The sequence below is a fragment of the Semicossyphus pulcher genome, unplaced genomic scaffold, assembly GCF_022749685.1.
Source record: "Semicossyphus pulcher isolate SPU_LCO1_2020_fin unplaced genomic scaffold, fSemPul1.0.p SCAF_7, whole genome shotgun sequence".
Lineage (NCBI taxonomy): Eukaryota > Metazoa > Chordata > Actinopteri > Labriformes > Labridae > Semicossyphus > Semicossyphus pulcher.
Genome location: NW_027211748.1, coordinates 11,905,758 through 11,921,048, shown reverse-complemented (window position 1 = coordinate 11,921,048; position 15,291 = coordinate 11,905,758). Strand labels below are relative to the sequence as shown.

Here is a 15,291-nt window from a genome sequence, read left to right as displayed (position 1 = left end):
TTGGTGAGGAGATCATTTGCTGAAAGAGGACAATGAAAACACAAATCAGAGAACTGGAGGGCTTAGTTTGTTGTGTTAGAGAACAAAAAGCGTAGCTTGCCATTTGTTTTATTCCCCCTAAAAGAACAATGGTAGGAATTTTTGTTTTTCCAAATTAGGACAAGAACATGTCACGCAACACGTCAGCCAGCTTCCATAAACTGTCTTTGTCAAATATGGAAATGCTGAAGTCTACATTTAGCAATCTACAAGAGCATTTTCAAAACAGTTTGAACCTACTTATCATTTACATACCATAATGTAAAAATATAGGACCCAGGTTGAAAAGTACACAAAGCCTCCTTTGACTAATGAATGCTAACAAAAAAATACAGTAAATAACTCTCTCTAACTAACATTAAATGACTGTTGCAAATCAGGGTTTGTTGCATTTTTTATTTCAAAGGTTTTGTATCATAAACAGAATTGTATCAATATAAAGTTTATTTAAAATGTCCTCTTAAAAGCAAGATGGGGTTTTTACCATAGAAGTATTTACATCTTGACTATCACAAAGACACGAAAGATAGATAAAGCAATACATAGACACATGCACACATCTACAGCAAATTAAAAAGCTCTAATATATTAAAGATGTAAACAAAAGTATGATTTAAAAAGTGCAATGAGATCTTGAAAATTAGCTCACTTTTTTATTTAGCTAATGTGCAAGGACAAATGTGCAGTATTTGCATAATAACCAGTATAAAAATATAAACAATACATCTCCATACACTTTGCAGGGCCCCAGATTGTAGCACCTGGGGGGATAAAAGAAGTCCAGCTCAAAAACATGTCTTCAAACAACCAAGGCCACATATTCAAATTCAACATCATTCTCTGACTTAAAACAATTATTTGGATTATCTAGTGTATACTTGGAAAAGCTGCCTTTTAAGCTACATTAAAAAGAGAAAAACTACCTGCCTTTACCAGCACGTTGCAAGCCCATATTGGTCCTATTGGCCTACAACCAAATTTAAAGCATCTTTAGTTTTATGTGAAAGTTACAAAACACTTGTCTATGATACTAAGCTTTGCAGCCACACTGATGTCTTTTGTTTTCCTCCTCTTTTCCAGTTGTCGTTCATCTTAATAACCAGCAGAGAAATTAGTATTTATACATCTTACTCTTAAAGAGTTTACACATAATAATATACAAAAGAGCACTTTTTTATAAATTAGACATTTCAGAAAGGTAAGGGATGATGAGAAAATCCAGATCACTCTTTCTAAGAAATATTTTCATTCTTGTCTTAGTGACCTTTAGTCCTGGTTGAGCTCATCCCCTGTTTGTGATAATCATACGTCCACTGAAGTTGTTTTTGTGTCATTAGGAAGTGCATCTGCCTTCCAGGTCAACCATGAGGCGCTCCAGTTTGCCAGAGACCAGTTGGTTGTAGTTCATCAGGACTGTGCTGAGGCTCTGGGTGCTTCTAGGAACACAGGACAGTGTCGGACTCACCGCCGGCCCCTGCTGGTCCAAACAGAAAACACAACAATGATGACGGTTAAAGAAATGAAGAACAGAGGGAACATGGAAAAAGGTGAAATTAAACCATTAAGGAGGGTGACATAACCAACACAGGTTAAAAAATAGACGCTGGTAGAAATTGAATCCACAATTTAACTTCTGAAGGGACACGGATCACATGACACCCATCTTGCGCTCTGTCTCACTTGGAAAGTATGCACCGTTATCTTCCTCTTGTCCTGAGGAAGGAAGGCTCGGGGTCACACAACATCACATCATCACTCTCGGGGAACAAATATTCCCGAAAGTCACACATTTATGAGAAACCAGGGTATTTCCACACCAGAGGGAACTGATAATGCCTCTGAATCAGATGCAAACCAGTAAGAAGGAAGCCCATCAACACGTTTTTATTTGATTTGTGTGAATGTTCCTCAACACACTGATGAATTTATCTTGGCTAGGTTTGTTGTGATGTGTGTGTGTGAGTGACAGGGACAGATTGAGCCCGGTTAGCTTTGGTTTAAGCGATTTGCAGGTCAAAAGGCGCCCAGAAGTAAAACTTCTTTGACTCTTAGTTTTGTTTCAGCAGCATGATAACGTCTGTATCTAAACATATTAATATATTTACAACCGTTTATGCTCAAATATTGCTATCTAAAAACGTATATGTAAGCAAAACATCTTGAAACTTGAAGCCAAATTTCTAGTGATTTAAACCTTGACTTGAACACATATTTTGAGTGAGCTACCAAAATCAGTTCTTAATGGGAATGTTTGTGTGCAGTTGGTCACAATGTCCTCTCCTTACATTCAGCTGAAGGTGTCTGAGAATGAGCAGGTAGTTGTTGATGTTGTTTTCCAGTCTCTGCAGGAGTGAAGCGGCACATCCTGGCTGGCTTTGAGCCCTCACGACCTCCACACCTTCAACAAGAAGCCTCAAGGATGCGACTATGTCTCCTCTCTTCTCCTGATGCTGTGGTAACACACACATAAAGAGAAAAAGAAAAGTCAGGCTATGTTTTAAGGAGCATATTATAAAAGACAACAATTAAAAAATATGAAATCCATTGTTGTAGAGTATTTTGGACTCATACATGTGCTGACATACTGATTTGTTTTCCCAAGATGCAACATTTAGCTCGGTACAGGGGAGCTGAACCAGCGTGGAAAGGGTTGTCGAGCCACTACAGTTACTCTGCACGTGAGGAGACATGGAAGAGACTGGTGTCAAAGCTGGACAAACAAGTGAACAAACAAGTGAACTACAGAGAGACAGACTGAGGCGACTACAGGTAACAGCAGGCAGACAGGAGGATTATAGCCACAGCAGGAGAGAGAGAGACTAATGTTTGTCTTTTAGCCGCAGTGAGACAACTTCACATCCTCACCAGTGCAGCTTCCACCTCTGCCACAATGTTCAAAGCCCTCCTGGCGCTTTTATTACACACAAATTCTACGGGTTTAGTCTCGGCATCCCACACCTTGGAGGCTACCACACAGAGCAGCAGGAGTCCTGGACAAACACAAAAACACACAGCTGAAGCTGAGCCTGTAACAAGTGCATTAAAAACCTTGTATGCCAGAGTTTTTAGGCTCACTACTCACTGCTTAACGCCATGCCCTGCTCGGCCGCTCCTGATGAATCCACATTTGTTCCATTAAGAAATGTTGCCAGGTGGAAAATGCCCTGTGTCCGTTGCAAAGGAGCTGTGTGTCCCTTTTGTCTTCTCAACCATATAATTTCCCACCTTCTCATTCAGGAGTGGGAAGTGCGACAGTATTATCTAGCCTGAGAGCAGGAAACTCTCCAACTTCCCTGCTGCGCAGCAAAACAGAAAGTTAAAGGCTGAAAATGGCATTTCATTGATGTTAGAGTAACTAATCTGTTGGCAGAGTTGGCTTTGGGAGCGTTGACTAAAAGGTTAATGATTTATTATTGTGAAACACTCAATACACAGCTGATCAAATCCCGTCTCTACTGCAGGGAGGGACGTATTTGTCATCTTTCTCTGACCAATAGAAGCAGCAACTTAGGTTCATATAATTCACAAAATTGGTGTCAGAGGGAGCCACACAGCGGACACACTGCGCGTGGGTGTGTGTAAGCTGCATGTCTGTTTGTAGAGTCAGATATTTTGCACCCACATGACTTAGAGAATAATGGTTTTTTTATATCGGACACCTACAATGCTCTGAAGGTTGTTATGAACCAGATAGCCAGATTATTTTATGTTAACAAAAGCTTAAAAAAGGTCCAAATAGTGCCAGGGTTTTTTATTTGTAAGAGTTACTCATACATTTTGGCAAAGCTGCTTCTTGTATTCTTACAGATCTGTGGTCTTTGTAGGTAGGACAAGGTGAAAACACTGCCAACGTGATTACCCATCCGAGGATAGTTTATTGGCTTACTCCTCGTATCTATCACCCAGGAGGAGCAGTGAAAGAGCGGTGTTCAGCCGGATACATGCAATCATCCATCGGGTTGTAAAGCCTGCGGGGCGCAGCTGGAAGACGCGGTGACGCTCCAATTCAATTGCCTTGTGGGAAGGCGAGAGGGTATAATAGCTGTCAAAGACATGGATAAGAGAAAACATGGGGGAATGCACCATCCATCCTTATTTTAGACCCACGTGCTCACCCCAAACACCCCTGCGTGGACATTGACTGAATCCTGCCCTCTTCTATTCGCGCCCGAGCTGTTTATGCGCACCATCATTAAGGCGCATGACGTCTAATGTTAGACCCCAAGAGTGTGTGTGGTGTCACATACAAGGAGAGAGAGAAAGAGACGCATAGAGAGAGAGAGAGAGGGGGGAAGAGCATGAACACTTAACACATGTTTTTTTTTCTCCCTCCAAACCTCCTCCTCGTATCTCTGCAGACAATCTCCAGCGCCGGTAATTAAGACGAATGTGCGCCGCGGCTCCGCAGATAATGACCGGGGCGCCTGGATTTCTGCACACAAGGAGAAAACTGCGGGCCATGGCACTGACGGTACCCGCATTGCATCACGGACACGACACCCGGTACCCCGCTGTCTCCCTCCCACCTCCACTGGAGCCGTTGAGGAGACTGTAGCGTCTTATTATAGAGTTTCTTTGCCTCACAGTCCCATGCAGTCGCGCTCTCAGACGGACGGCTGTTGTCGCTCCTGGTCTCCAAAGCCAGCCAGCAGCTGCCTGCTCCGCTGTGCGCTGCTCTGGAGGCGCAAAGCCGGTAATTACGCGCCGTGTTGACAACTTTGGTGCGGTGTTGGTGTATGGATTGCGCATCAGCAACAGGCCGGTCTCCGGGATTTACTGAGATTTCCCTCCGTCGGAGTGAAGTGTGATCACCGGGAGTCATCCTCTGTCCGGTCACATCCTCATTAAGCCCCGCGCTGCAACCTGTAGCTCTGTGCACCTTTTTTTTTCACTCTTTGTTCCGCCAGGGCGCCATGGAGGGACACAGCTGACGGTTTTGAATCCGTAGCCCGAGGAGGAGAGAAGAAAAAAAGAGGAGAGAAGCAGACTCAGGGGAAACCGTAAGTATGCTGCGTCCTGACAAGATAGATGACTGTCTCTGCTCTCTCTTCAGAGTGTGATATCCGTGAGTGTCTCCTCAACTTTGTCCATATCTGGCTCAAGGGCAAATGGTAATCGAAGGTCTGACTGGGTTGTGGTGTGTTTGCTGGTGTTGTGGTGTCATTTTGTGGTTGATGCACTCGCAGACTTTAGTATTTCATGCTATCTGGAGCTGCTAGGAAACACTAATTAAGAAACCATAAAAACAGTAATAAAAGGGCACAGGTGGTTATGTGGTAACGTTGCGCATCAAGGACTCTAAGACCTTGTAATAATGTAGATGTCTTGCAGTGGAAAATGTGCAAGAAACACACACATAGTTTGTCTGATTAAATTATTACCTTTAAGCCCATGATAAAAAATATTTATTTAAAAAGAAAAGAAAGTGTCTGAGGTTATTTATCTGAATTCCATAAATTTAAGACTTAACTTTGCTTGCAATTGCACACAGTTATCACAGCCCTAATTGCTTTAAACAGTCATTAATAAGGTCTGGAATAGACTACATGCGGACATTGGGAAAACTGTTTCATTTCTTCTCACCGTCACACAGGACAGGAGACGTTTTGTTTTCCCTCCTCCTGTACTTTGGTATCAAACTGGCCTCCACGCAGAGGTGGGTGGTGTATTTCTCAACACTCCTGCTGTGGAGATGGAGAGATGTGGGTCAGTGTGCTGGGGCTCGGGGCTGCAGAGCACCTAGTTCCTCTGCTGCCGGGGCCTCAGCAGCCCAGCCTGTGTGTGGCTGAGAGCTCCATAATACGAAGTCCAAAAACAAGAGACGACATGAGGACGGGATTCAGGCCCTCTGAACCTGAAGTGCATGAATGATCAGGGTTTTTTTTTTAATGACAGCATGAGTGTGCTTTTGAGTGAAATCCCTCCCGTCACTCAGTGGTCTCAGAGGGCCTGGATCATTCTGGTACCTGTGGTCCAGCACTTTGCTTTGAACTGGTTGCCTTGCCGACAGCCAATCAGCTGCATTCCTGTGCAGGCGTGTTTTATCTGACAGCCAGTCAGAGGCTGTGACTCCCGGAGGATTCAAGTCTTTTAACCTGTAAAGCGTCAGAGAGTTTGATATTCATGCCAGCCTGTGACCAGTTTAGTCGTTTCATGTAATTTAAAGCCTGAATTTAATCGTCCTGTTTTGGTGCTACAGTTTTAAAACAATCACTAGGATGGGCACAATCGCTTCAGCCTAAGAAAGTCCTTAACTCTCTGAAATTTGAACTTCCTGAATTTCCCATCCAACTGTGGGAATATTGGCAAACATTAAGATGTTTGTCTTCGGACAAAGCAGCAGTGATTGTTGGAACAGTGGTTATCTCTCAGGTGCGAGTCTCACTTGGCACCGCATCTTTCAGTGCACAAGATTTAGCTGCCAGTGAGTAGCACCTCCGTAAAGGCTTTAGTGAAAGCTCAGAGAGATGAGCTCACAGTATTATAATACATGTGTCATCTGAGGAAAGGATCCGAGAGCGTAAAAAACCCTCACGTGTGAGCTTTTAGTGTCGGATACAATCTCTCCTGTGAAGTGCTTCAGTAAGAGCTCGCACACACAGAAACCCACAAGGCAGTTTGATGGCACATGAGCGTCAACAGTGATTGTGTGGCAGCTATAAGGAAGGCAATTCACTGTAAAAGCCTCCTTATGGAGCTGTTTAGCAGCAAATAGTACGAGGATGCTGTTCTCCTTTCAATTACACTTGAATATGAGGCTGTGCGTCAATCTGAGAGCCCATGGATATTGTCTGAAGATTTATTGTCTGAATACAATATGTTTTGCTTTCAGGTGTAGTACGCGAATATCCTGAAAGCTGATGACTTATATCCTGGCCAAGACTTCCTCTTCTGTGTGCTGGTCATTACAGAATGGAGTTGGATTGAGTGACAACATCTACAAATGGTTTTTAATTGGATTTATGTGCTGATATTTTTTTATAAAGATTAACATTATGTCACCACACGGACTGTTTTGCCATGTCGGGCACGATTGAGGACGGCATCCACCATTGCCGCTTGCTGACAGTCATGGAACACCTCACACTTTACCTGTGATTCTTAGAACTTTTAACTTAGCCAAATACGATGACCACTGTTACCCTGACTGCCCCAGCAAAAGTACAGATGTATCCGGTGTATCCGATGTGAGCTTTATTGAACTTTTTATGCCTTTATTGAGAGAGAGAGGACAGTGCATAGTGTTGGAAACAGTGGAAGAGAGAGTGATGAGGTGGCAGGGGGCCGAGGGTGGGCCACCACATCGAGGACTCTAGCCTCTGTATCTGGAAGACGTGATTTAACCGCTGAGCTAAACAGACGCCCCCCGAGGAATGAGTCTTGTGTTTTACCTCTGACTCATGTCTTAACGTCTTTGTTCGTCATTTGTGTTGTGAAAACAGATTTCTGCACAATCACAGAAAGTAAAAGTGTGCAGCTTGCTTGTATCACGGTGTCGCAGACAGCGGCAGGATGAAGCATAATGTAAACACCGGCTGGTTCAAAACTGGTTTAGACGACTTCACTGAAAGCCAAGAGAGCGCTTGGCAGCAGACAGACACGACCCCTGCTCCACCCCCAACTCTGGACGCTGTCATATGCTTGTTTGGTAGACATTGTCCAACCCTTTCATCAACACGACTTGGATTACAAACCAGGTACCAACATGCTATCACCTACAGATTCTGCATTCATATGCCTGTATCTGTTATAGAGATTAATAATGTATCATGTCTGAATACACCTGCAGTGATCAAACACATATACACAAATGATTGACAGTTAATGAAAACCTCATATAGTGTCAGATGTCACACCATTGTGCGCCTGTAGAACAGTTTCAATTGTCCTTCACATTGATTCCACATGCAGGTCAGTGACCTCTATTAGAGGGAACACACCATTCTGACAGATGATCTTTCCACCATTGTTCAGTTATATTAAGGTCCTTTTCCTGTGAAGTCATTCATTTGCCCTTTGTACCCTGTGGGTGGGTGTATTGCAACAAGAGACCATTAGGATTTCACTTTACAGTTGAGCCATTTCAGTTCTTCATGTTATCCTATCCAACATTCAGAAAGTTGTCATAACTTGAACTTACTTCCTGTTAGTTTCTGAAAACAGTTGCCTGTTTTCTGTTGCTCTAGAAGATAACGTTGAGTTCTCTGACTTAGAGGAAACTTACAATCACAACATCTCGGCTACTTTGCCTTGAATTTCTTTGTTTTGAATCTCCATCTTTATGATTACGGGCGTGAATCGCAGGGTAACTCAAGACGGGATACGATACGCAATACGTGGCCCATGATAACGATAATATCACGGTACAGCGATTCTGCAATAATCGATATATTGCAAGACAATCATATAATGATAGATCACGATATCTGATTAACTGAAGAATTCAATATGCCCCTAAAGTGCTGGATTCATGTAGTTACTCACTGCAATTTGGTGAGAGTTTCACAGAATTTGACACAAACAGAGATGAAACAATGTTTTCAGTATGTAAATTACATTTACAGAACTATAGAACAACTGGCTCATCTCTTTACTTCTTTTCACCGCTGCCCGACATTATCCTGCTGTCAGCTTCATCTATGGCCAATGCATTTCTGTTCACGTTACCCTCATTCATGCCATAAGAGCCAGCGTAAGGGGTCATGAAGTAGTGACACTGTGAGTCATAATCACAAGATTCTGTTTAAAGCGCCATATATTCGTAAATTAAAATATCGATAATTGGCTCTAGCCTATCAATAATTGTATTGCACGAGTCGACGCTGATATATTGCCGTATTGATATTTTGTCCCGACCTTATTTAGGACTACAATACTAACTAAGAGGAGTGCACCTTTAAGATCAACTTAAGAGAACAACAGGTTGTAATATAATCTCAAATCAAATCAAATTAAATAAAGTAAAGAATGGCACAAAATACTGGAGCTTCTTCACTTGCACCCACTTCCTGTAGGCTGCATGAAAGTGAGGGACATTAAAGGAGCCATGATCAGACACTGACCTTTTACTAAAGCTAATACAGATAAAGGAGGAAGATACAGAAATTAACAGAGGAGTTAGATAAGTTTTTAACAGTCGAAGAAATTGAGAAAATATAATCAGGAATGTTTGTTGACCTATTGCACCAGTTATACTGTCATGTACTGTACATTGTACCGATAACTTTCTGACATTGATAGAGCCGTGTATCCGCCTAACACGAGCCTGTGAATTACTCATCTCGCTCGATCAAGCCAGTGATGACTCAAATCTTGAGCAAAGGACAGCTGAGTCCTTCAGAATGACCACGCAGGAAAAAAACAAAACCCTCAACATGACAGTTTGTCCAAACAGTCCGTGCACCTGCACATGCCTCCGCGCGAGAGCTCTCAATAAAAAAGAGCATCAAGTCCTGTAACTCCACAGACAGAGAGACGGCAGCACGGTGAGAGTGGAGGAGGAGGGAGGCGGTGTTTTGCAGTCAAACCGCACCAGCACTGCTCATACAGCTCTCATCTGGCAACACACACACATACACACACATTCACTCACTCACTCGCTCACTCGCGCACACACACACAGCAGCAGCGGCGTTAGCGCTTTGCATCATGCAGGAGGGCTAGCGATCAGAAACCTGTTACACTCTGCACATGTGATGGCAGTTAGCCGCCTAGCCTCCTCCTCCTCCTCCGCAGATTAAGTAGCGCGCGACCTGCGCTCCTCAGAGTCTCGGTTTTGGGTGTCTTTAATGAGGATATTGCGGCAATGGTGAAGGACAAGGCCGAAGACCGGACGCTTCAGTATCAGCAAACTTTGGTGAGTTGCGCACGAGGTCATAGATGATGTCTACGTGAAGTGTCGGACATGAATGGGTTTTATGGATGCCTGTTCGGCCGGAGGATGCAGCCGCTGGCTGCTCAACTGTGTCCTGTATGGGAACAGGAGGAGGCTGTGTGCTGCTTTTTTGCTGTTAGTGAATATTTCTGTGCAAAAATCCAACAAGAAATCGACTTTATTAGCTGATTTGAGCGTCTTTTAGTCTTCTTCTGTTCGGTCTCTGCTCTCCATTCATTCACATTAATCCACAGGTGTTGCATCACTGTCAGCCGGGCCCACCTTAATTATTAATTCTTATCAATTTAAAATTCACCAAACCTTGTCAGATTAATTTGTTCAGCTTGAGGAAGTGCATGTACGTCTATCTCTGATCACTTTATGTATGGCTTAATGCTTCTTTATTACTCTGTTAATACCCTTGAAATACAAGATTAGAGCCTCACTCTGCTCACCGAGCTCTCATGTATTTTGCTCAGGTCCTGTGTCTACCACATCTCCTCTATTTCTCCTGCAGATCCTGTCCCTCCTTGGCCCCCCGAACCCCCCCAGTTATATTCCTCTGTCATCTTCCCCCCTGGCCCTTCCTGTTTGCTAGAGCGGCCTTCCTTCTACTTATGAACCAAAAAGTGGAGTGTTTCTGAATATTAATTGCTTCATGCACCAGTTTTTCCTCACTCATGTCATTGCAGGACTGACGGTGATACCCTGGAGCACCATGCGGGGATATCTATATTCAGATAAAGGGACAGATATGCAGGCTGTCACTGGTTCAAAGTGTCCTTGCTTCTGTCTTTCCTCTCCTCCGCCTGTGTCCGTGCAGGCGTGTGTTTTCACGTGTGCACAATCTCCATCGATCAGTCGCTCGATCTTCCTGCAGCTGTGCAGGGCCCAAGTGGTACCGAGGTGTTGTTCTGCTCTTATTGGTGTGGAGATCGATGCCAAGCCGTGTGTCTCAAAGCAAAAGATCAATAGTAATGTAAAATGGCAGCCGGAGTCTCGGAGGATTGGAACGTGCTGTCTGCCCCCCTCTCCCTGTCTCTCTGACCGTAGCTCTTAGATCAATGGCTTTATCATTCACTCCCAGCGTACCAGTCCATTAGCCCCCCCAAAAATAGATGCAAGCGTGTGTCTGTGTGTTTCTGCACATGCAAGCAACTGTTCAGCTTGTGTCCTCACTCTTTTAAGTGGCAGCACTATTCATCAATTACCTTCCCTCAGGTGAAAAAAAAGAAAGCATCTGTGTTTTCCTCTCGGAAAGCTGAATGACACGCAGAGATAAATCAGATAAGTAAAGGCTCTTTGCCTGTCTCGCCGCAGAAGCTGCAGTCTAAAATTGGATTCTAATGTTGACAAAAGGATCCTCTGTGTTTTATTGTTTGCCTTCAGCGAGATTCAGAAGATTTTCCGTCATGTGATTGCCTGAATTTTCAGCTGCACTTGTGCTGCAGCAGGGCCGCGCAGATGACATGGAGCAGATAGAGAAAAATAGAGATCTGTGCGATAACTTCTGCAGCACAGAAATGTCACCTACTCATTCACAGCTTCTGCACTGAAAAACCACCAAGTCCCTTCAGACATTTCTTGCAATTCATATGGATTCAGCAGCTGATAGACTGTTTGAGCAAGACAATAAAACTAAACTAATTTATTGCTCCTGTTGGTGCTTGAGTTTTACAATCAGTGAGCTTTCCTGTGACGATCCATTAAGATAAAATGTGCAGGGTATCATAAACGACTGAATAATTGATTTAATTACAATGCAAGTGGCCATGATTACATTTCCCCTCTGAAGAAAATCATCCATAAAGAAAACAATTATTTGATATGTTAATGACATCCATTTGTATACTGCGTACAGCAGCGCTGATGCTCCACTCTCAGCCTCTGCAGCACACAGATTTCCTAGAGAGCATTTCACACTCGTCTCTAACCTCTCTGAACTCATTATCCAAAGGGAAGAGTAAAACAGAGAATAAACAAGCTATTTATAACCATCAATGAATAAAGAGTGTAGGAACTCTTTATTTCAGGCAGCAGCTGTTGTTTTATGGTTTCTGTGAGGAGATGCAGGAGCCTTTGAGCAACGACTGACTGTAGGAAAGCAGCCAGAGTCTGGTGCATGGGTCACTGGCTTCTACTACTGCTGTCAGGTGCGGTGCATGCTGGGAGAGAAAGGCAGAGGCTGTCTCATGGGGATGGAGCAGGTAAATGGGAGAAGACTTGGTGTCATCTTGTTTCAACCTTCCATCTGAAGCTGTTTCAGTGTTTTCTCAGAGGTGTGGGAGGTCCGGATGTGTCACAGGGTTTGCGTGTGTGCATGTGCTTCAGAAGCGTGTGGGCTAGTTCGCTCCATAGGTCTCGCATGTACATTTTTTCTGTATGTGTGTGTGCATAAGTGGGTGTTCTCTACACCTACGCACCTGCCAACACGTACAAGCTCTAATGAGTGTGTGTTAAGTCTCAGCCGGAGCAGATGTTAGAAGAGGCGTGTTCATGTCCGTCCAGCAGCGGGAGGCTGGAGGATGTAACTGCTGCAGGGATCAAAGTCACGATAGACCTGAAGAGGGGAAAGCTGCCACCCCACACCTCCACTCACCCCACCCCCAACCCCGCCCCCAACGCTCGCCACAGGGCACTGCAGCACCGCAGAGATGATGTATAGCGCACAAGCTGCCGGTCTCCTCACACGTATGCATGCATGTGTTTGTCTTGAGCATCAACACACGCCATTCAGAAGATCCTAGCTGCACTCCTTTCTTTCACAAATGTCAGTGCTTGATGAATATTTCAGGCTCCTGCAGAGAAAATGTATGTTAAAATACACAAATTGTGGTGCAGGAGAGACTATCCACAAAACGATTGGGAAGAAAACATCTACTTGTGCACGGATACAATTGCACACTCTTACATTTCCTTGCTGTTCGCTTGCATAATGCAGCATTCGCACACAGATTGTCTCCTGAACAGCAGTGAGAAAGCACTCCTTGCACATACACTGTTCTGTGAGATCTGTTGTCTCTCTCCTCTCTTTTGTATTGTTTGGTGTACAGAGTGTCACAGACCAGTTGGTTTGGCAAATATGAGCATGCTGTTTGCAGTTTTCCTGCCATCACTTTAAGGATTACACCGTGTTAGCGTACATCTCATTGCCGTTTGGTGCAGCTATCATGAAAAGAGTCGTTGTGCTTTATGAAGAAATCTGTGATATGTGAATAGAATTTGACTATCATACATATCTCTGTATCTCAGCATCTTTCTCTCCCTCTGTCGCTGTCACACACACACACTCACAAAGCGCTGTCTCTTCAGGGGGGTTCAGTTCCTCGTAGTCAGCATTCTGTCCGTTCTCACACTCAGAAGCTGGCTTGAGTCCACTTAAGGTCCTGTCACTTCCAAATAGCGCTGTTACCTGCACACCACTGAGCGAGCCACTGCAGAGACTGCAGACAGAGAGAATCTATCTCAATTCATTTGACTTCTAAAATAGACCATGGGCAGTGTGCACTGTAGTGTGTACTGTGTGGTGTGATCGCAACTACAGAGCTTTAGAAAGCATAGCTGCCCTTTAGAAAGCACAGTGTAATCGTACACTCTGTTACACAGCCTCGCAGAGAACGAGGGCCTCATAATTTGGACTAATAAATATTAGCTGACAACCTGAAATTAATAAGTTGTTTGGGGATAAAATCAGAGGTGAAAGAAGTATTAAGATCCCTTGACGTGAAAGTGCTGAAAAACAATTTGACTTGGTGTAAGCAAAAGTATGAAAGTATTATCTACAAAATACACACAAAAAAGTGTTGCTCATGTAGTTGTTATGTGTTTTAGGTTCAATTATTGTCCTATTGTTACTGTTACTGATGTAATTATGAGTATTTGAGATGCCTAAACATCTCAGTAGTGTTTCACTGCTGTATTTGGTCAAGTGTATATTATAATTTCAAATACTTGTTCAAATGTTCTATCAAGTAGTTTATTCTCTAACAATGCATCATATTAAAAGACATGTTTGTGATGCAAAACACTAAGCAACTAGTGTTTGTAGCTGTCACCTCGGTCAAAATACATATATATATATTTTTTGGCCTTTGCCTTTATTTATAGGACAGCTGAAGATAGACAGGAAATGTTGGGAGTAGAGAGTGGGGGACGACATGCACCAAGTGATCGGCAGACCAGGAGTCAAACCTGCGATCAGTGCAACGAGGACTGTAGCCTCTGTACATGGGGCGCCTGCTCTACAGACTGAGCTAAACAGCACCCCACCTTGGTCAATATTTTACTGTCATTCTCATTTTTGGTTTACATGACAGAAGTCACATTAATTAATATTTTTTAAATTGAATAAAGAAAAGAGAAAAAAAGTACATGGGCTGTTCTGATAAAGAAAGGAGTAAAAAACGTCCTAATATAATGAAGCTAAATAGAATATCAAGTCTTCTTCTTCGTGCTCAATACATTCATTTTTTTATTTGGAAAAAAGAAATAAAATCACCAAAAATTCAGTGATCAAATATGTGGTTTACTGTTATGTTAGGGTTTGCAAAAATAGCTAAAATTCTACTATTTGAAAAATTGGAATCAGGAAATGAATTGAATTATTTATCGATTGTCAAATTAGTTGCTGAGTGATTTTCTGTTGATCAACTGATCGATTGATAGTCTGAAGTTGCTTGTGTCTAGTGTGAACACGGTGGTCTATTTCTGTCTGATCCCTTTTTGAAGTCAGTGTTCAGAGGGAGTTAAGTCCAGAAATAATGTCGCAGTAGCTGAAACTACAGAGCCAACATTTAGCATTGCATTCATAGCTTTGAGGAGCTTCTCAACTAATGCTGCGAAGACTGTGAATAAGAAGTGGGCGTAGCCGCGGTGACGTCCAGTTGGTGGTGGACAATCCTTTTGAAGCCATGAGTTCATCATCTTGGTGTTTTTGGGCCAGAAGTGACCATCGTTGGATTACAGGGTGGATGCTTTTCTTATCTGGAAAAAGAGCAGCTTTATACAGCTGCATTTTGATGCTAACTGCTAACTATCATGTGGATAACAAAGCATCCCTTCAGTGACCAGTTGACATGAATAATTCTGTGAGGGTAGGGCTTCTGCTTCCTCCTCTGATTCTGACTCAGACAATTCAGACACAAAGAGCTGCACAACGCTGATTGTCACACGTGCCAGTGCTGGGTGTGGAGCCAGGCAGATGTCAATCAAATTGATGGAGATGTCAATCCAAACGTGATCTGCCATGCTAACTTCTTTAGAAATGGTCTAAACAGCAAATGAGTCGTTTTCTGAAGAATATTTTGTTAAAGTTTTGAGTGTTTATTTACACGTTTATTGGATTTTGATTTATTGTGGATGCTTAATGTGACTTTGAT

General features: G+C 43.2%; 2 protein-coding genes across 4 annotated transcripts in view; one reads left to right on the top strand and one right to left on the bottom strand.

The window, feature by feature from the left end:
* Positions 1-500: 500 nt before the first annotated feature.
* thpo (thrombopoietin) lies at positions 501-4,545 on the bottom strand. 3 transcript variants are annotated; one of them, XM_069685389.1, is made up of 6 exons: positions 4,377-4,545; positions 3,122-3,335; positions 2,905-3,029; positions 2,625-2,711; positions 2,325-2,489; positions 501-1,516 (listed from the first exon to the last, which is right to left on the bottom strand). In XM_069685389.1, the coding sequence occupies exons 2-6, from the start codon at positions 3,270-3,272 to the stop codon at positions 1,373-1,375; spliced, it is 672 nt and encodes a 223-aa protein (XP_069541490.1). In that variant the 5' UTR covers positions 3,273-3,335; positions 4,377-4,545; the 3' UTR covers positions 501-1,372. The 3 variants fall into 3 exon arrangements, with proteins under 3 accessions (XP_069541490.1, XP_069541491.1, XP_069541492.1); XM_069685390.1 differs by having other exon boundaries at positions 501-1,513; positions 3,122-4,545; XM_069685391.1 differs by lacking the exon at positions 2,625-2,711 and having other exon boundaries at positions 3,122-4,545.
* A 5,234-nt stretch (positions 4,546-9,779) lies between these two features.
* clcn2a (chloride channel, voltage-sensitive 2a) overlaps positions 9,780-15,291 on the top strand; it is a 46,757-nt gene continuing 41,245 nt past the window's right edge. Inside the window, exon 1 of the mRNA XM_069685178.1 lies at positions 9,780-9,895. Coding sequence (XP_069541279.1) covers positions 9,845-9,895 — 51 coding nt within the window. The 5' untranslated portion in view covers positions 9,780-9,844. The remainder of the gene's footprint in view (positions 9,896-15,291) is intronic.

Bases quoted from the DNA above. Each gene is read 5' to 3' on its own strand.
- thpo (XM_069685389.1), bottom strand. From the start codon at position 3,272: ATGAGAAGGTGGGAAATTATATGGTTGAGAAGACAAAAGGGACACACA. The intron at 2,490-2,624 runs GTATGTCAGCAC...GTGTTACCACAG, and splicing joins CATCTTGGGAAAACAAATCA to CATCAGGAGAAGAGAGGAGA. The intron at 1,517-2,324 runs GTAAGGAGAGGA...TGTTTGGACCAG, and splicing joins TCAGACACCTTCAGCTGAAT to CAGGGGCCGGCGGTGAGTCC.